The 22,539-nt window shown below is 37.3% G+C and overlaps 1 protein-coding gene across 1 annotated transcript in view; it reads right to left on the bottom strand.

The window, feature by feature from the left end:
• RYR3 (ryanodine receptor 3) overlaps window positions 1-22,539 on the bottom strand; it is a 219,232-nt gene that overhangs the window by 82,349 nt on the left and 114,344 nt on the right. The window contains exons 39-46 of the mRNA XM_074149970.1: window positions 15,843-16,116; window positions 13,844-13,958; window positions 9,994-10,123; window positions 8,862-8,965; window positions 7,507-7,642; window positions 3,632-3,812; window positions 3,068-3,173; window positions 1,738-1,858 (exon numbers count right to left, since the gene is read on the bottom strand). Coding sequence (XP_074006071.1) covers window positions 1,738-1,858; window positions 3,068-3,173; window positions 3,632-3,812; window positions 7,507-7,642; window positions 8,862-8,965; window positions 9,994-10,123; window positions 13,844-13,958; window positions 15,843-16,116 — 1,167 coding nt within the window. The remainder of the gene's footprint in view (window positions 1-1,737; window positions 1,859-3,067; window positions 3,174-3,631; window positions 3,813-7,506; window positions 7,643-8,861; window positions 8,966-9,993; window positions 10,124-13,843; window positions 13,959-15,842; window positions 16,117-22,539) is intronic.

Below are 22,539 nucleotides of genomic sequence, written 5' to 3' on the forward strand. Positions count from 1 at the left end.
CTCCAGGGGTATGAAGAAGCAAGCAGTGGAAGTGGGAGATTGCTGTATTAAGCACTAAGCTGGGTGGCTTCATGATGTGTAGGAGGATGCCATGATAACGTCTCTATACTTTACAGGAGGACCTTGTGGGAGGCAGGCAGGTAGAGGTCCTGAGTCTCAAAGGATGGGTGAGATAGTGGTGTGGAGAAGAGAGATTTAGTTAGAGTGATTATAAAAGGGGGAATTCTCTTGGGATGAGATGAACAAGTACAGAAATAGCCTGCACCTTAATAATAAAGAAATGAGGCCTCTAGGATTTAATGTTAGAGGTCCAAGTGGAACTTTATACCTAGAAATTGGGGAAAAGACAGTATGTGTGGAGCAGCACCTTCTTCAGATCAGGACAATCGCAAAGTGAGTAAGTCTGGTTTTCGCTTCCTCTGAAAAGGTCAGGGAAGAAATAAAGAGCACAGTTCCAAGAAATAGGAAAGGCAATTAAAACGCAATGTACATGTGCAACATTTTAGTCAAGCAAAGACAAACAGGACTCTATACTGAGTCATCAGTGACCTGGAGAAGGAAGCAAACAAAGGAGCCCGAAAGTCTGTATACAACACTGAATTTTTCTGTATGGTCAAATCGTTAACAAAACTGAGTGGGCAAAGTAGAGACAGCTGCACTTCGACACACAAAACTCTAAACCAATGCATCTGCAGAAAAATAAGACATGCCTACATGATGCTGAGCTTGGAACTGACATTACAAAGAGATTCTGAGGTCATCGCTGAAATTCTGTGAAACCATCAGCTCAACGTGTAGCAGCGACCAAATAAGTCAACAAGATAATGGGCACCATGAGAAAGAGGTATTCAGAATATGAGAGAGGTTATCATTTTACTGCTAAATAAAACAGAAAATTAATACATAAACCTAACTACGGTGTGCCCACATTATCAGTACGACCTGCTCACATCTAGTGTATGCCCCATATCTGCTTTCCATATCTCAAGGCTGCAGAATAGAGATAGCTACGGTGCACAGAAGGGTAACTAACATGATTCAGGCAATGGAGCAGTTATCTTATAATGAGAGGCTAAGAAAAGTTGAGATTCTTCAATTCGGCAAAATGAGGACTGAGAAAGGATGTAACTGAGATTTAGAAAATGATTAATGCAGCTGACAAGGTGAATGAAGAACTGCTATACACCAAATCCCAAAATACTACAATTCAAGGGCGTTAATTAAAATTAGTAGAGTATAAGTTTTAAAAAAAGAGATGCTTAAATTGCTTCTTTATGCAGCAAACAGTGAAGTTCTGGAATCTACTGCCACAGAAATTTGTGGGTACAGACACTATTCCGAAAGGATTAGTTACATTCTCGGACACCAGGTCCAGAAACAGATATTAATGGGCAGTGAGGTACACTCTAATCTTTCTAAACAAATGATTAGATGATGCAAGTGCAAAGGGACACATTCTACCTGAAGAGATAGCACCTCTTCAGCCGCTGCTAGAGACAAAGTACTGGGGTGGATGGTGCATTAGCGTAAAACTGTAAAGTGTTTCTTATGTTCTTACATTCTCTGCTCCATAGGAGAGACAGCAGCTCTAATTTATACATATCTAATTAAAATCTGAAGAACGTGCTCTTCTTGTACTCAACTCTAACAAAACTGCTCTATTTTACACCTGAAGGCTTTTGTGCCAAAAGATTTTCATAAAAAGATGAACTGGTCTAATAAAAGTATTGAAGTTACCTTTGTTAACTGTTGACAGCTTTAGTGGTATACTTATAATCCCAACCAAATCTTCAGTAGGCACCAGAGATCGAAGGATTGACCTGATTCGAATAGCTTCTCCTTTTCCACTTTGAATAAGCTGTTAGAAAAAGTTTATCAATTAAGAAATGTTAGTACTGAGGGATGCAAGAAAAATTTCCTGAAAATTAATACGATTTTCTTCAAACACTGGAAAAAATGTAGAGAAATTCAATTTATCCTAGCACTCTAATGCAGTTGCCAATTTTCAGCTGATCCTACTTTTGAATCTGTCCTGATTTTGATATCATATCAATAATTTCACAGTATTATAAATTCCCAATAACACACACACACCCTCTCCCCGCCCCCCCGGATAAGATTCCTAAACCAACCTGATAAAGCAGTGAAACTGAAAATTTCTTAAAGATTCATGTTACTTACAGAACCTACAGTGCCAGGTTTTGAGCTTGCCTCTTTATACTATGAACAGATGCAAACCTGTCTGATTATCTATGCATTTTTCTATTATTTCTATGCAGTAAAAATTTCAAAAGGCATTAACAACGAGGTGACCAATTCCTTTCAACTTCTAACAGAAATCAGGTACTCACAACCTCTGTCTCTGAAAATCTCCTCCAGTAACTTTCTTAACATGAAAGTACTATCTCTGGCAACAGACAGCTCCATGCAGCTTTACAGCTAATAAAGTTAATAGCTTTGGTAATCCTAAGTAGGGAGACTACAAAAGAAATTTCATGCTTCTTGTTGTATTGAGATACATATTGCATTTTCAGCTGGATTTATGCTCCTTAAGAATTTTAAATATTGACAAGCAAAAGCCAATCTAACTAAACCAAGTTGTGCATGTGGCTGTTATAGGCATTACAGTCAAAACAGTTATTTTACATATTTTTCCATGTATTCATGTGGTGTAGATACCATATTTCATCAGGGCACACAAAAGCAGCTCTGTATCACATTCTTATGAAAATGATTTTTATGGCTTTCCAGAGAACAGCAAAGGGCCAGTTTCAGAAATTTCATTGGTAGTATAAATGTGAAACACTAGTAGTTCATCTTTGCTTCGATTCCATAGTCATATAAAAATTCTCAAAATTTTAGATAAATAAAAAAGCATAAGGAATCAAAAGAGAATGATTCTTTATAAACAGTCTGCAGGGAACACATCTGTCTAGATACAGTGGATGTAATAAAGTCCACCTTCTGAAGGGAAGAAGCCTTTGAAGAGAGAATAGCTTACTTAGACATGTACAGTTCTGTTTAGGAATCTCCTACATTTTCTGAGCAAGTGACAAAATGAACTTACGTGCATTTCTGGTGCACAGCGTCCAAGCAAATCTATGAGAGCTGAGTAAAATGACATGATTGCATTGCCCATGTGCACAATCTCCTCTTCCTCCTCCTCATCATCACTAGAAGGTAAACAATACCAGTGAGCATTTTTGCTAATATAAGTTTACAGCTCCTCTCTAGAGCTAGATCCATGATCCAGAAACTATTAATCAGACATACTAATTTCCTGTGGCTCTGGATTACCAGGTTTTTATCCCTAGAGTAAGCAGGCAATTAAACAGTAATAACTGACTTCACATGAGACTTCTATATTCGTCTTTCACTTTGTCTTAGCTTCATTCCACAACAGCCGTCTCATTTGCGTTGTCCTTCAGGCTTCTTCTCTTTCATAACTCTTATTCCACTTTTATCTAGCTCATGCTTTATGAATTCCATATGACGACTACTTGTGGGTGCAAATCTCTAGTGCTCTATATATAATGCCTTACACAACAGGGCCTATTATCTAGGTATTGCAAGCATGATTAAACCAGTTATTAAATCACCATTTGCCAAACAAGCATTCACATTTACTTACCTTTCTCTTTTATATGCCTGGGAGGGAAGGTCACGAGTAGGGTTCTCTGAGATCCTGATAGCTTCCTGCATAGCTGCCAACAAACCATTTCCTCCTTCTCCCCTAAGGTCTGGTCCAAAGCACTCTGGCCGTCGAATAAGGAGCTTGACAACAACACTTGCGTTTTCCTCAACACTTTCACCTGAGGACCAAAAAGCACTATACATACTTTCTCCTGACAAGTCGGAAGACAACTGCATTTTTCCCCTAAATTTTACAAAATATAAAACAAATCCTCATCCTTATTTTTGAAAACAAAAATGTATCAAGTTGGCAAAATTGGATGTGCTTTATCAAAAATAAAAGTGACAGTGGTAGACTTGCCTTGCAAGAGTTTTACTATATTCAGCCTAGAAAGGTTCACTTTAGAAAGTTAATTTGCTTTTAATGGCAAAGTCTGCTCTCTCTGGTATAAAAGCTAATAGCCCCAAGAGAGAAGTGTGTAATTGGACAGGGTGGGAAGGAAGTTTTGACTCCAGCCAACCCTTGCAGCCTCTCACTTTTATTGCTGAGCACAACGTCATGGTATGGAATATCCCTTTGGTCAATCTGGGTCAACTGTCCCAGCTGTGTCCGCTCCCAACCTCCTGTCCACCCTGAAACTATTCACTGGGGTCAGGGAAGGAGAGGAAGAGTGGGAAAAAAAAACAGAGAAAGTCTTCACACTGCACAAGCACTGCTCAGCAACAGTCAAAACACTGGTATGTTATCAACACTTTTTTAGCCATAAATGAAAAGCACAGAACTATATGGGTTGCTATGAATAAAGTTAACTCCATCCAAGTCAGACCTATGAGAGGGCATGAGAGTTATTTGATTTTTAATGGGCCAACTGAAGCAAGGAATGTTGCTTAAGATTATGTTCTCAGCACTTGGTCAGTGGAAAACTCATCTCAGACTTTAATCTTCTCAATATGCCTAAAGAATAACAAGTTGTATTTTAGGTTAAATATACCTATAGTAAAATCTCATGATTCAACTATATGTTTGAAACAACCCGCTTTATAACAGCTCTGTGTGGAAAAATATATGTACATTTGAAAAGGAAAAAAAGTGGGTTTAACTATTGTATAAATTCAGTACAGGCAGTACAGGCAGACATGCTGGGATCTAGATGCTTGCTGAATAAAACTCATTCGGAGAAAGAACCTTCATATAAATGAACTCTCTGTACGTAACTAACTGCTTCGTGAATTGCTGTTAGTGGCACGTGCAAGCATGATAGGAATAATAATTGAGTCAAAAGCTCAGCTTATGGTTAGATGCACCTGTTTAGAAATTCACAATGGCTACCTTGTAAAAACACTGATAATCTGTAGGAAGATATGAAATTAATGGGGCGTATAGGAAGAAAACAAGTTACAGAAAAACAAATGGTTCACAGTAACTGAACTTGTGATGTCAGTAGCTTGGATCATCAGTATCTATATTTTACATGCAAGCTACAATACTAAACCAGCACAGAAATGTAAGTAGCAAGTTTATATTAAACTGAATGTTGCAGCTTTAGCAGCGACCAAAAACGTAGGATTAGAAACTGTGGTTTAGCTGAGAACAGCAGTGATACTACCAGGAAGTCCAAGTCAATGGAAGGCAATGGGTAGGTGAGATAATTGGGACTGACTGGCTCTAGAAGAAGCAGCTAAACACTTCAAACATGTCAGTCTTGTATTTTTCCCACTTAAAACACTGGTATGATCTTAATACGGAACACAGGATGAGAGGAAACGGCCTCAAGTTGCACCAGGGGAGGTTCAGATTTGGTATTAGGAAAAATTTCTTCAGGGAAACGGTTATCAAGCACTGAAGAGGTTGCCCAGGGAAGTGGTTGAGTCACCATCCCTGGAGGTATTTAAGACATGGAGACGTGGCACTTAGGGATGTGGTTTAGCGCTGGACTTGGCAGCATTAGGTTTACAGTTGGACTCAATGATCTTAAAAGTCTTTTCTAACCCAAATGATTCTATGATTCTATACCCTAACTACTGACTTTACACAGATTCATTCTTTCATTCATTCTTTCTTTCTTTCTCCTTTTCATTCACCTTATTTTCATACTGCAGGAAAAAAGCAGGATTTTAAATGTTAAAGTCAATTTTAGTTTCATTTGGTTAAAAACTTCTAAGTGAAGATTTTTAAAAGGAAGCACATATCAGCAAAAGCCCTTCGCAAGTAGTTTTGATTTAGAATGTGAAGGAAAGAAACTTACCTAAAGCACAGAGGACCAAATTAATCTTTAATGTTGCCCTACTGAAGTCAATACAGTTTTATCAAGAATTAATTAGTTTACATTTTCAATTTTAAATTTCTTGTACACTACATTTTCCACTAGGATCTTATTCTGACCTTCTCTGTATATACATTTATTTTCCATAACCCTTCTGATGGGAAGCCAAATTTCTGGAAATAGCTTTAATATTTTGCAGCCTGCTCTAATTTACCACACAGGCCAAGTTAATGAAGAATTCTGCTTGAAGAAAGAAGTTATGCTTCATAACTTCAGGATTCACGTGTTCATTCATGTGTTTACAAGTGTATGTTTGTTGCTTTTATCTTAACAACCCAAATACTTTACTGATTTATATTTGTAATTGTCCTCTCAAGCAGAGGACACAGAGAAATTAGTAATCAGATTTTCAAAAGTGCTGTCTCCAAAACTGTCATAATGAGAAACTTCAAAACTCCAACCATAACTGTTTTTCAGAAAAAAAGCAGCTGAAACACTTGAAACTAAAACTTAATTCTACTGACTAGCAGTCCACCCAGCAAAGTTTACTCTTCATACTATATAAACTATCACAAGTAAGATCAAAGTTATCTTCATCTAATTACACAGAGACCTGTTAACTTTTATTTGTAAAAATCAACAATGGAAACAATGACAACTTGTTCTATATTTCTTACATCATAGCAATTTGTCATTTTAGTTTAACAGCTCTCAATAGCTACAGGCTTATCAACTAACGAACATACTTCAGGTATGTTTACTGAACTGAAAAGTACGTTTACTGTTTCTGTTTCAGGTATTATTTGCTAATTTCAGACGAATAGTATGAGAATAGAATAGCCAAAATCTAAAAATTAGACTGCTTATAATTATTTCCCCCCTGGCTGTCACTACCCATCCTTTAAAACACCTTCCATATTGGCAGACCAGATAGGTGTTGAACAGACAAATCTTTTGATCTCATCTAATCTCTAATCTAAATTACTGGTTTGATGAAAAAAATACACAAGGAGTATGTTTTTTGTTTAGTGGCATCCAGATAATCTAAATGACTTTAGAATCTTTTTTTCATAAACAAAAGGAAATTGCCCACAGAAGCAAGTATAAGATAGTTATCCAAACAGATTTTTTTACTTTTTTAAGACATCAGATTTAAGTTACACTGCCAGGGTACTTTACAAACACTGATCCCTCAGAACTATTTCAACATGTGACCTATTGGAAATTTGTGTTTTGTAATGCTTAATTACAAACCTCTAATCTCTCAGTGGCCACAAAAGGTCTAAAATCAGTGCTCACTGGTTATCTTTAAACCAGCGTATATGTTACATGTAAATACCAGTTTTTTTACTGAATGAAATCCTAGTATCATTTGCTACCTTAACAGGATACTCTACCAAATTATGCAAGTTACAAAATGAGTAAGGAAAAAAATGCAACTATGAAGATCCAAAAAATTACAATAAGTAGCATATACCAATAATCTTGTATTTGTAATGAGAACAGTATGCGTTAACCTCTCTTCATCCATTAACACGTTTTTATGGTTAGAAAAGTAATTTTAAGGAACCCTTTTGATGGAATTTGCATGCCAAGGAATTACACTTACTGTTAACAAAAACTGCAAATCTTAAGAAAGACAGGTAACGTTCACCCTCTATTGGATTCCATCCAATGTCTGGATATCCTTTAGCCAGCAATACTGGACAACTCTGCAGGCCACAACCCGCCAGATAGGTAACAACCTACAATACAGAACCAATCATTTATTCACGTGTTCAGAAACACATTTCTAAAAATAAGTGTGAAAATGAACATAGTAATTTCTTTTAATAACGAGGTTTTTATATACCAGGCATTCCAGTCAATAGCGGTGTATCCCAAGGGTTGACGCTAGGGCCAATACTGCTTAATATCTTCATTAATGACAAGAAAGAGTGCATTCTCAGCAGTTTTGCAGGTGATACAAAATAGACAGTTGTTCTCAATGTTACCTTTATCTAAGTATATTCCTGTGCTCTCTCACACCATTCCCATTCATATTCTTGTCTCTGTCTTCTCCTAGCTATACCCATCATACATCCATTTGTTTCCATTTCCCAGCTTTTCCTCTCCCACAGCATATGCTGATCACAAACACCGCCACAACCGGTTCTGCTCTCATCACAGGATTCTCCCATACTGCACAGAGGCTTTCCCTGTGCTAAGATATCATTTAGGTACTTAACATTTCTCCATTTATATTAAAAGCCACATTCTGTTCTCTGTTTCCCAATGCTGTGCTAGCACGTATCACTTCTTTTCCTTGCTTGCCTCCTTTTCTGTGCACCATCTTCCATCTGTTTTCCTTCCTGGGCATATAGAGAACTTTCATGCCATTTTTTGGGATCCTTTTACCCACCATTTCTAGTTCATCCTGCTTCTCCTCACATTTCCCTTTATTCCTAACCATTGCCAATGACCTGAGTCCTGGATGCAGTTTCCTACTGCAACTACCCTTAAAATCCTGTTCTGACTTCAATTCTTCAAATACCTGCTCTTCCATTCTCTTAGCTCTTACCTTCATTCCCATCAATCTCTATGACTTACATAAGCCAAAAGACCAGCTTCCTTTCTTCACATTCTCCTCTTAATTCTCAAATTTACTCCTCCCCAAACAAGGTTTCTTGATATGCCTTTCTCCTGTTTCACACCTTTTTGCTTGTCATCCTTTCTACCTTATAACAATAGTGAAAGGATGCAGAAGATAGAAATAAACCTCTGTTGCTGTGACTCCCACTAAGGGTAAAGCATAATCAGGGAAAATATTGCTCAGTCCATCTTACCTTGAGACAACACATCCCTAGAGGAAGTATTTCTGAGGAGATCATATCCAAAAATTATTATGACCAAACTTGTCCTTTTACCTTCTAGCACAAGTACCCTATTTAATAAATAGGTAAACAGGTCAGAGTGATCAGTTACCTTATCGAGATCTGGTTCCTCCAATGCTAGTGCAAGCTCATTGTTATCCATTACAGAAGCTGCTGCAACATCTAGTGGGGTCGAACCTCTCATTGAAGGAAATGCTACAGAAAGTTAATATACAATAATTAAATTCAGTTTGCAGTAATCACAGCCATGCAGCAGAGGGCAGCAATCACACTGAAATCTAGAACATAAATATATTAATAATATGTTGTATGGCTGTTCTTCAATCAAGAACACGGTTACCTGTTTTGAGTAACACTAAAATAAATGCTGAATTTTTTTTCTGACTTGACATCCATATCTATAAACATAGTCAACCACACTGGTTTTAAATGAAGATGAAGAAATCAGTATTAACAACATAGCAAATACGAGGAATATTATGCTATTTCTTTAGCAGAGCAACATGTTAACTAATTCTGCACAACCCTATCAATTTAAGATTTTAAAATATGCCTATATTCAGCTAAAAGATACATTTTCAAGCTTCAGTGTTAACTATTTTCTTTCTTTTCGTCTTATCCCATTTTCTGTGCTTAATATGGTCAAATGCAGACATCAAAATGGTCACCATGAACAGCTAAAGCACTGTGAAATCATGCGCTATCTTGCCTTGCTATACCTTATTAATATAGTCACCTATGTAGCCAAGAAAAATTTCCTTGTGTTACAAAATCTAACACAAAAACACTTTAAAAAACATACATTCAGTATTCCAAAGAAAAATATGAAATACGTATCAGTGGACTAAACTTTAGAGGGAATGGAAATGAAACCAAATTAAACAGGCAAGCACCATAAAGGGTTAATTTAATCTTAGATTTCCAATCACAACTATTTTGAGTGGAAAAAAAGTCAATCTGTATGGATTTAACCCTGAATTTTTCAAGGTATTCAAAAACACAGATCTAGGCTATTCTATTTCTAATACTATTCACAGACACATAAGGATGAAAGGAGAATGGAAAAAAAAAAACATATGAGTTAGAGGTGAAACCACAAAGTGGTTTAAGCTTCAGGGAGGCTTTATCACGTGCTTCAACTTGCTATAGAAATTAGATACTAGTCTTGTGGTATCACAGATCCTCCTGGTCTTGCTTTTAGCTATTACAGCCACATCCCATACCCAGTCCGACGCTGCTGTTTTCCAGTAAGTAACTAAGATGCTCAAACATGGCCTTTTGGTTTTGACGACTAATTCGACAGAAGTAGCACAGGAATCGACAACAGCTTGCCACCATCTTAGGAAAAACGATCTGCTGAAGAAGAAAGTTGACAAAGCAGTGAAATATGTTAATTACCAATCTGTCCCAATTCTTCTTCCTTCACTCCTAACAAGGAAAGTATAGTGAAGTTACCAAGGTGATAAGCAGCTGGCAGCTGCTTTGCTTCTAACTTAAGAAAGGACCCACATTTCCTTTTAACTTTTGCATTCACTAGGCCATAAGGTTTAAAATGTTGAAAAAGATTTTGCAGAGGACTATAGGGAATATATAAGGGGAAAAAAACGGAGAAATCATTCTCATCAAAGCAATTTCCTGACTAGAAAATGCAATTATACAAAAACTCTATCTTAGCAGCATTACAATAACAAGCTCAACCCCAAATGTATTACGTCATAGCAGAATGATACTCACTAAAACCTTACTGTGATAGAAATGCTTACAGCTTGCCCAAGTATTTTCTGGAATACACATTTCACCAATGAAGTACTTTTCCAGGGTTCTGTTAGCCAGTACTAGCAAAATACTTCCAAGGTAGTGAGATACCTTCAGCCACACCATATTCCGCAGATCTCCTCATCTATTTCTGACTCATTTATTAACATCATAGCTGGAAAAAAAGCCTGGCATAAATTTTCTTCAGCTTGAACTGTCAAGTTTTTACCTTCTCACCATTCCTTCAGGGAAGTGTGAGCTGTAACACTTGTTATAACACTTGAGGCACTACGTGTCTCAATACAGCTTCATGATAAAATCACTTAATCCAAGAAGCTGGAGATCTATCTTAAACCATCTGCTGCCACAACCTAGGAAAACCAATTCCTAAACCAGAGACTACATTGCACGGTGGCTCATTCCATCTCTTGAAGCTATAACACTGAACAGAAAGAAATGTCCATGAAGCTGGAAAGAGAAAATAAAAGGGAACATACTAACAATCTAGCTGTCAGCAAGTTGCTCGAGAGCAAGAAAAGCAGTGTTCTAGTGCCTGATGCCACCACTATACTTGAACTGTATATAAGGGACTCACTGGACAAACCTTTTGAATTTCAAATGAGTATATAAAACCATAGCTGACCAAGGCATGCTCACTGTTTCTGGCCCTACTCCTTTTTATTCAGGAGAATACCTCACCTGGCAGAGTGAAAGATTCACAGCACGCACAAACATGTACCTTTTTGAGATTACAGCCTAGTAGTTCTACCTAGGGTCGAGAACCTTTCAAATGAGACTTCTCTGCCAGATTAGAAGTTAAGTATGCCAGCAGAAGATCAACAGACAGCAAATGGCAAGTCACAGAAGGCAAAGACAGGGACCGGGAGAATGAAGAACCGCCCACAGTAGAAGATGATGGTTGAGACTATCTGAGGAACCTGAAGGTGCACAAATCCATGGGACCTGATGAGATGCATCTCCAGGTCCTGAGGGAACTGGCAGGTGAAGTTGGCAAGCCACTATCCATCATATTTGAGAAGTCCTGACAGTCCAGTGAACTTCCCACTGACTGGAAAAGGGGGGAACCCCCATTTTTAAGAAGGGAAAAAAGGAAGACCCGGGGAACTACAGGCCAGTCAGTCTCACCTCTGTGCCCAGCAAGATCACGGAGCGGATCCTCCTGGAAACCATGCTAACACACATGGAAAATAAGGAGGTGACTGGTGACAGCCAACATGGCTTCACTAGAGGCAAACAGTGTCTGACAAAATTGGTGGCCTTCTATGACGAGGTTACAGCATTGGTGGATAATGGAAGAACAACTGATGTCATCCACCTGGACTTTTGCTAAGTATTTGACACTGTTCTGCATGACACCCTTGTCTCTAAATTGGAGAGACATGGATTTGGCGGATGGACCACTCGATGGATAAGGAATTGGATGGATGGTCACACTCAAAGAGTTGCAGTCAACGGCTCAATGTCCAAGTGGAGACAAACGATGAATGGAGTTCCTCAGGGGTTGGTACTGGGACTGGTGCTGTTTAACATCTTTGTTGGTGATGTGGACAGTGGGACTGAGTGCACCCTCAGCAAGTTTGCCAATGACACACAGACGTGTGGTGTGGTTGACATACTGGAGGGAAGGGATGCTATCCAGAAGGACCTGGACAGGCTTGAGAGGTGGGTCTGTGCAAACCTCATGAAGTTCAACAGGGCCAAGTGCAAGGTCCTGCACCTGGGCTGGTGAAATTCCAAGCACAAATACAGGGACTTGGGGGTGTTGGTGGATGAGAAGCTCAACATGAGCCAGCAATGTGCGCTGGCAGCCCAGAAAGCCAACCGCATCCTGGGCTGCATCAAAAGAAGCGTGGCCAGCAAGTCGAGGGAGGTGATTCTGCCCCTCTACTCCGCTCTGGTGAGATCCCACCTGGAGTACTGCATTCAGCTCTGGAGTCCTCAGCACATGAAGGACATGGACCTGTTGCAGCAGGTCCAGACGAGGGGCACGAAGATGATCAGAGGGCTGAAACACCTCTCCTAAAAGGACAGACTGAGACAGTTGGAGTTGTTCAGCCTGGAGAAGAGAAGGCTCCAGGGAAACCTTATAATGGCCTTCTGAAGGGGGCCTACAGGAGAGACGGGGATGGATTCTTTATCAGGAAGCACAGTGATATGACAAGGGATAATGGTTTTAAATTGAAAGGAGATTTAGATTAGATATTAGGAAGACATTTTTGACTGTGAGGGTGGTGAGACACTGGAACATGTTGTCCAGAGAAGCTGTGGATGCCCCATCCCTGGAAATGTTCAAGGACAGGCTGGATGGGGCTTTGAGCAACCTGGTCTAGTGGGAGGTGTCCCTGCCCATGGCAGGGGGGTTGGAACAAGATGATATTTAAGGTCCCTTCCAATTCAAACCAATCTATGATTCTATCATTCTATGAATCTATGGTATAGCAAGACACAAGGTGTAAGTATTTTACAGAAGTATATGAGCTATGTGACCAAAGAGGCAAAGAAAGAGAGGTGTAGCTGCACACAGAAAGCTTTCAAGTAACGAAAAGTTGTCAGAGACAAGGTAAGCACAAGATAGTAAAATGGGCTGAAAATCATTGCAAATGCATAAGAGGAATGAGTGGTCAGGCAAAAGAAAACATGATAAGCAGTACTGGGATTAGAGGAGTCCCGTCTTTTTGGGAGCGAGGCAACAGGATAAAAGCATGAGGCATAAGCAAAGAGACTAAAGAAGATAAGCCCACTGCACTTCTGACTTTCTTCAGTAGCCTAAATGTCCAGTTAGGCTTCTCAAAATTTATGCCACTCTGCCTTTAAACTAACACATATATATTCAAGCATAACACTAAGAAATGGGACAATAAAACTCTGCAAGAAAATTATTGCTCGATTCAAGTATTTGAATTTGAACATTCAAAATTAAGGCGGTGTTAGTCTTTTATAGTTTATTGCTAATAAGAATTTTCCTAGCAGAGCTACACCCTCCCATAAATGTAGGTAATGTATATATTTAATTTAAAATAAGGATAAAACCTTTTGAAGTCCTATTAATAGATAAATGAAACACCTAAAACCTCTCTCACTTTTTAAAAATCATGTCCTAGAATGCTGGGCTTCTCTCTCTAGTAGCATGAAAACTGTTCAATTTTTAACACTAATCAGTCTTTAAATTTGGACAAGCAAAATCTATCTTACATGAGGGACATCTGGTTTTCTTCACGTATTTCTTCTTAAAAATCCTGCTATACTTTTGAAAAGGTTCAAAATGCAAAACACAGAATAAAATTACAGTGAAATTACCTGAGATTTATCTCCTCCAAGCACATTCACCATCACATCCATAACAGTCTCATGCATGCCCAAGACTCTCATTAAGTTAGGATGCTGATAAAACACCTTGTTGTTCATTATATCCCTAAAATGGAAGAAAAGGCAACGTGTTTTCAAGAAATTAAATTAAAACACGGTTTTAATTTAAATCAATGATGTATCATCAGAGATTTCAGAAATGTGCATTCACTGCAGTAACATAATTTAAAATTCTTAGATTTCAGCATAATACAAAACCACCTGACAACTAAACACTTCACATTTCAGTATACTGTCATTCCTCTAATTTTCATGAATTCTATATAATAAGAATCTAAACTTTTAAATTAGTTCAAAATGGTACTTCTTCATCTTTAAATTGCTCTTACCATCTGTTCTGTTTAAAGAGAAAATATATTCTGCAACGATTTAAGTGGAAAAGAATATACTGTCATGTTTTAAGTAGAGAATAGGGGATCTCAGAGATCAAGAAATCTGAATCTAATCTTTCTTCTGCAGCAACACTCCTTAATTAATTTTCTCAGTTCACAAAGTAGAAGACAATAAATAGACTTAATATTCAAGGTTATCTGTTAAATGTGTTTCATCAATATTTCCAAAATTAAGACCATCTGTCAGAAGATGTAAAATGGCATACAGTCCCCTTAAATAGGAATATTTTAACATTTTCAGTCTGCCCACCATCCTCTCAAGATGTTCTAGAATTCACTCTATTGGTTTCATAATCCAGAACACATTTTATGTGTTTTGATAGGGAATCCAAGGATTCTAACATTTTAGGTCAACCTGTTAAAAACAAATGGCAAATGACAGACATCATAACTGCTTTAAAGAAATACAAAAAACCAGGAACGGAAGATGACTTGTAATACAGCACCTCTGGGAAGGGGGCTAACACACATGCTGAGTTTAGCCAAAACTTACCCTTTATCCCTCCTAAAATTCTCAGCAACTTTACAAACTCAGCATCAGTAATATTGTCACATAATAATTAATGAGTTGTTACCCTGATGTGCTCAATTCAACTGAAGAAATTAATCTTTGCAATTTTTACAGAAACAATACAATTTTTGCAGTGAAATAGTAAGAATATTGGAAGATCCTTACATCTGCTGTAAAGGAGAGAAATTTTTCAATGTTCTTAATGTAAGACAAATAAATACAGTTATCAGGTAATCATACTACCATTGTCTCTTTTTTTGAATACACCATTTCAATTTAAGTAATTATTTTCTGTGAATGTTTTTTTCCTTCCTACATTAAATGACCTAATCTGGCAATTATTCACATAAGAGAAGTAACAGACATGGAGACATACAGCATAATACTGCTGCTTCACAGGGGTAATTTCATAGCAAAGACACAGAAAAAATATTCTCACGTCAGCAGGCATTACATAAAGGCAATTACTTATCATTCTGCTGTTAAAAAGTATAAAATAAGTAGTCTTCCATGTTCAAATACTTTACATTGCCACTGATACTGACAGAATAAATACTAAACAGTTTGAAAAATTCAACGCTTTGCTGGTTCTACCTAACTGCCTGCACAAACCTTCCAATTAAAAAGATACCAGCAAGTTTATTCACTAATGCATGAAATATAATGTGAGCTTTAAGTTTGGGAAAGATGTAGTATTGACACCAATAAAGATTTAAGTTATCTGTTTTCTCCAGAGATGGCAAAACATGTACTTTGATGAAGCTTTAAGCATTAGGCTTAGCTATAGTAAAAGGAGTCTGTTTTCTTTACATGAGAAAATACCTCAGTTAGCAGAAACTTTGACACATTTGATACTGCAAGAGAGATCAGTTGGAGCCATCTTGCAAATATCTGTGAAAATGAAAATTTCTGGTACATATCTGCATTTTAGTACAGCAGTAACTTTCATCCAGGATCTAAAATGGATTTACTAATATAACAAAAAGCTTTACACAACCTTAAAAATAAAATTATGTTGATTACATACCCTAATCCGTTTATCATTAGCAATTCCTCCTCTTTTCCCATCCTGACACTGAGAAGTGAGCGAATCTGGCCCAGTGCTGCAAGTAGATTAATGGTGTCCTTCACAGAGGCAGCACTAATAGTGTATGCTTTCCTCAGAGCTTGCAGAAGCTCCCCAATGCTGTCATATTGCCTACGAAGGAGGGTGTACATAACACGAACTAATTCTGGATCTTGAATCTGATCTTCCTGGGACCAGCGCACCATAGTCTGGGATATAAGTTCTTTCAAAGTAGCTAAAAGAATAAAAATATATAAAATGCCATTAGCTATTACAAAAAAAAAAAAAAAGTTAAAAACATGTATTGTAGTAAAATATTAGATAACAGTAGACAGGCAGTTGTAAGAGAGCAGAGGAACACAAGCAGACTGAATAGGATTTTTCAACTGGAAAAATAATTTTTAGATCTTTCAATACAAGTGTGATGCTCTTAAGAGACGGAAAACAAAAGACATCTACTTAGCATTCAAGTCAATACCAGCATTGCTGGCAATGAAAACTTAGTTGATCATGACTTTAAGAATCATCCTTGGAAGCTAAATGTCATATTTAAACTTTTAATTTATCCTTCATTTCTACATCAAGACTTACAAAATAGCACTAAGTGCAGCACAAACACCCTTTCATTAAGAATGACTGAAATCTAATTTTATAATGCCAAAGAAACATCACATTTTTGATGATCATCAGCCTAGGTTTGGAACACAGAAATTGGTAATTAAGTTTTGAGTATACAGTTTATTGGCTGACTAGTATGAGTTGAATTACAGCAGAAATAATCCTCAATGTGAGCTCAGCTTGGCAATAAATCTTGTCATCGGGGAGGAGGGAACAAAATCTATTCTAAACTTACAAAACTGCAAGAAAGGAGGATGAGACAGCCACCTTTTAAATCAAATATCCAATTCAGTGCATAGCCAGGCTGGTTTGAGCAGCTTTTGCTGCTCATTCATTTGATGAATATTTAGCTATTTTGTTGTTTAAACAAAGGATCTACATTGTCTTCAAAAAGATTATCTACCTGGAAACACCTCAGAATTGCATGATGGCACAAACACACTCAGGAGTAGAAGATGCAAACTAGCTTAGAATTGGAGAATTTAATCTGTATTTCCCATCTGTTTGGGGAAAGTCACTGTCACTTGGGGATACAGTTTCTAAAAAAATTGTACTGTTTGGAGCTACACATGCATATTGCTTGAAGCGGTTCTGTCGTACACATTACACGTTCAATGACCCTGAAAACAATTATTCTGAGCCCAGAGTTTAAGAAATTTACCTGCAAATTAAACACATGTTCCAGTCCTTGTTCCAACCAATGTTCATTGATGATATAAAGTAGAACATGAATAATCACCTTCCCTCTTAAAACAACGCAAGTTTTTTTCATCTATTTCCAGCAATGTTACCTCTTGACTTTCCCAAAGTTCTTCCAGTGTATTTCATTTAGACAGCCCTATTCTTAGGGTCATGTTATGAATGAAAACATCAAAAAAGCTTTGTTCCAAAACACTGTATAACTTTCTGCAATCAAAACAATTTCTTCTTTCACCACCACAAGGCAACCTCCTCTTCTTTGATTCTTGCACTAAACTTTTCTTTCCTTGAATAACTAATAATTTCCCATAGCTTTCAAACTTACTGAGTGTCACGGATTTCTGGTTACATAAATAAAACACACTTCTGTCAGAAAATCAATGATCTTATTAAAGAATATATTTACTTATTCTGGCTTTCTGATTGGAGGGGGAAGGGGATAAACATGGGATAAAGAGAAACCTGAAGTGCTACAATCAAAGAGGAGTTAAGGTTTCCTCCTGTGAAATTGTTAGGTCTTTGAAAGCTTAGCTGATGGTCCCTCTCACAAAATGTACATTTTTTTTTGTCTTTTTGTTTTACAAATCTAGTTCTTTTAGTTCCTTAGTACTGCCAGGAATATGTATTTTTTGTTGGATTGAAAGGAATATTACTTTCAAAATAATGTGATATTTTGGATTTTTTTCATTTGATGCTGGAAAATACCATATGATTCACTCCAAATAGATATTTTCCACTTTGGCAACAAAAATATTATTTGCACTGATCAATTCTGAGGGCAATTTTATACACTTGAGTTAACTGTCAGATATTTACACATATAACTAAAAGGTTATTATGATTTTTAGTACAAACATAATATTCCTCAAGAAACACATTCTCATGAAATGAGCAAATGAGAAACAAATTGTTTCCCTGATATTGAATAGTCTATGCAGAAGTTCCCATGTGTAAGTGCAACAAAATGGTTCTGTGTTTCTTAGAGCTTCTCTCTGTAGTTTTGAAAATGTTTCTCCATAACCAGTGTTAGTGTTTCTTAGGTTTTAGTATCTTTGAAAGTTTTTATCTTTCTCTTCTGATAAGCTTTTAAGTAGCATACTGCTATTTGTAATTACTTTTAGGCAGTACGGCAAATAGCCTTGGAGAAATCAATTAGCCATGTCCCTGCATCGATGAATTTTTGGTCAAATGATAAGAATCAGAGGTTACAACTATATGGTAGCGGTCACAAAGAGGGAGAAACAGTAGTGAAGTTCTGCATATATCCGTGCTGTGTTCTGTGATGTTAAGCACCTTTCTTCCCTAAAAGACTTGAGAAGGGGATAAGCAGACACAAACAAGTGTGATTATACAAAGTTATGAAGGAGAGTAAATATGATTGTAACTGAAAAAAAATGCAGAATTTAAAAGGACAAAACTGGGCAATAAAATGGTGATGAAATTCACTTTAAATAAAGTCACTGTAAATAAAATAAGGTAGGAAAATATAGTCCTCATTTATAAATAGAACGATAAGATCTCGCAGATAGATACATGAAAATCACAGAATCACAGAATAGTTGAGGTTGGAAGGGACTTTTGGTGGTTGTCCAAGACCGTGCCTAGATGGTTTTTGAGTATCTCTAAGAGGGAGACCTCTCTGATCAACTTTATTAAAATATCAACTCAAATTAACTGGCAGTCAAAAGATAAAATCAAAAGCCAGAATTTATTAAGAAAGGAATGGTTTAAGCAATGTATATGATGCCATTGGGTTAATCCATAGTTCAGTCACACCTTTTCATCCAACACAAGAAGAGGCCATCAAATGAAGCCCATTCACAAGGCAGGAGCCAAGCTAAAAAGAAAGGTGTTTCTTTGTATAATGGATGACAGAACCCTGAAACTCCCTGCCAAAAATGGGGCAGATGCTAAAGGTTTACATTTGCTCAAGCGGATACTACAGAGATATCTGTGAGAATGATACAATGGGGATATAAAAAGATAAACCTCTTCAGAGTCAGGAACTCTCCTGAGCTGAAGATAACTGGAGACTGGGACAGCATTAAAGTTGCAAGTACCATATCTGATTGCTTTATTCTTACTTTTCCTTAGATAGCCATTTGTGGTCAGTGTTTGAAATAAGGTATTGCGTTGGATGGGTCTCAATTGCTACAGCCTGTCCTACCCATCATATTTTTCCAAAACTGTAGAGTCTGCTTAGTCCTTCTAGCTCCAAATGTATAAGGCTCATTCCCAGGACTGACTTTTTATCTGAATATTTCTTAAAGATACAGAACTTTGCAGTCCCATTTCTACTGCCTAAAACTAGAGACCTCTCAAGTTGCCACTCCCAGCCACTTACGCATACTCGCCCACATCTAAGCACAGCAGTACAATCTCAGGATTTCTAGCTGAACTCCTGCAAAGAGGAAAACCAGAAACACTTGCAAAATTTGACAAACACTTTATTAATAATCCTTTAAGAGGGATTAGAGTTAAAAACCTCAGGAAATGAGAACATAGTTCTTTCTAGGCTGCTCTTAGGCCCTCAGTGCATCTTAGTTTAGGTTTAGCAGAGTCTGCTTAAGAGTCTACTTTTCTAATTAGATGTATTGTGACAGTGATCTGTTGCTTCCTCCCCTCTAATCCTTTCTACCTTCTTTTACCCTATACTGAAATGGAGAAGCTGCTGTGTTCGTTGGACTTGAGGAAAAAGATCTTGCAATTCAGCCAAAACACCTAAATGTGATGACTCCAGCATGATTTCAATAATATTCAGCAATAGTCTGATATTCTTTTTGACTGCTGATAAATCACAGATGTACTGCATTGCAACCAAATGTTCTACAATCAAAAGTTAAAAAACAAGTAACAAAAAAAATGAGCTAACAGCCAGTGGGGAAGTCTATTGTAAGTAACAGCTAATAAGTTAACATTCTGTGGTTTCAGTGTAAGTAGCACTCTAAGGAACAAAGTCTCAAAGGACATAATCTATGATTCTTCAACTTAATGCTACAATTGCATCTTTTTATTTTCTTGAACATGCAGTGGCTGTTATTCAACAGAGACTTAACCTTTTCACACAAACATTCTCATATATCCACACTAAGATCACTTAGAAATATCCATGGTTCATTGTTTTAATGCAGGAACTGAATGAGGGCATTTGTTCAAGCCAGTAAATTCTACTTCCCGATTTCTGCTCTAGGACCAGTAATCAAGTGTATACATTCAGAATATATGGTCCTACATGAAATATTAGTATTTGCAGAGCAGACACCCTCCCTAAGTTTGAGGCACCTGAAGAGCCCTAGTTAAATGAGCCTGACAGCCACAGTTTCTATTCCCAAAATGCATGAACAAGATCACTGATCATTCCTTTCTACCTGCAGCAAAACTAAAGAGCAGACATATCACTCACTATCTAAAATAAAGTCTTTCTTTGACATTTCTTGTGTATAAGGTGTACTATGCCTTTTATCACACCACAAGCCTCTGGCCTGGGGAAGGCGGTGAAGGGCAGGCCAACAGAATAAGCTGTAACGTAAGCCAGGAGAAATCTGAATACTAGGCATGGTGACATTGATAATGAGCTAATATAGTTGCTTATGTTTTTCCAATTTTTAAGTTCTAACAAGAAACTGCAGAAACTGCAGCGCCTTAACAATTTTTCAAGACTGTATGAGTCCCCCATATATATGCCATATCTAAATTATGATTTGACAGTTACAAAAGTCCTGTCATCACAATTAACACTAATTTATTGCCTCAATGTGTTTATTCTCTGAGTTCTAGCTTGTTTTTAAAAACAAATTTTACTAACTCATCATTGACACTAAATTGCTGGTACTCCTCTCCTAAGATAAAAATCCATTTGTGAGCAGATATGAATGCATGCTTAGAGGAAAAGAAGATGTCTTTGTAGAAAAGAGTTCCTTCTTACAAATATTCACACTGTGAATATGTAGGACCAGACCAATAGGTAAATGCCATGCACCCACCACCCCTCTTCATGCATATAAGAGGACTGGGGTACCTCAGGCACCCATTTCCTTTCACTCTCTGAATTCCAGATTTCCTGGAGGATAAAGAGGAAGTGCACACATGGACTACATATCTCACAATCTCCAACTGCAGTCAAGTATATACTATACTATACTGTAAACATTATATAATTTTTCATTGTCCTTTGAATGACTTCATCCATATACATATTTTTACTATGCATCACTCCAAGGAGAAGCCCAAGCCTGAAGAGATTATCTGAAATTTCTAGAAAAACAGACACTCTAGGATCACTTATCAAACCTGCATTTCTTGTGACCCAAAGCTCCAGTATATGAAATACGTAAATGGCTCTTTTCCAAGGACCAAACACCATGTGCCCTGAGGCTTTAGGAGTGAATGCTTTTTGATACAGAATCCACACGAAGCCTGAAGAAGAAATGATACTTCCCAGATACTGTGTAGGTCCTACTACCATTAAAGAGACAGCAGATGTTAACAAATGAGCCGCTGGAGAATAAAACCCTTTTTCATGCAGCACATGAAATTATTATAAGATGTAATGTATTTAAAACCTAGTATCAAGCTTAACAGAACAAAATATGCTTTCAGGGCAGGATAAACCCTCTCTGGTGCTTTACAGAACAAGCAGATCATGGAAGAGGTGCCCTGAGTTATAAGATAGCATTGCTCTCTAATCTCACACAACTCTTGATTAAATGATTAAGTCAGAAATGAAACTAATTGTTCTGGGTCTGTATAAGGCCATATTGAGCAAATTAGAAATAGAAGAGGTGCACTTACTACCATTTTTGGTTGGAAGACCAACCTCAAGTCACTCACACAATTCTGCACAATTTGGACAGTTTTATAGAAACTCAGAGCTGGCAAAAGCCAATCTTGATTCACGCAGGCAATGAGAAACCTCAGCAAAAATTTATGTTCTAAAGGAAGATGTGGAGGAATTTGGCTTTTTGCCTTACTTATTCTTCACCATCCATAGTCACTAGTAAGAACTGAAAACTCATAAACATATGACAGCAAAGACAAAATTTCTGAGATTCACACTACACATCAACCTCACTGGGGGTAATACGTGGCAGTGAAAGCCAGGTGAGTTGCTCAAAGAAGCTCAAAAAAAAAAAAAATATGAGGCAGAGAGAACTTGAGGTAACTTCAGGATGTAGGAGTTTCCTGTCTTCCATTTACAAGCAAGCTCTGTTTTGCTCTCAAGTAGCAAAGAATTTGAACTAACCACTGTAACAAACATTACAGGAAGGTATCTGTAACATTTTTTATTTCAGTGCTTCCTTAAAAATAGTGTATCTTTGAGACACCAGTAATACATAGCAAT

The sequence above is a fragment of the Numenius arquata genome, chromosome 6 (assembly GCF_964106895.1).
Source record: "Numenius arquata chromosome 6, bNumArq3.hap1.1, whole genome shotgun sequence".
Classification (NCBI taxonomy): domain Eukaryota; kingdom Metazoa; phylum Chordata; class Aves; order Charadriiformes; family Scolopacidae; genus Numenius; species Numenius arquata.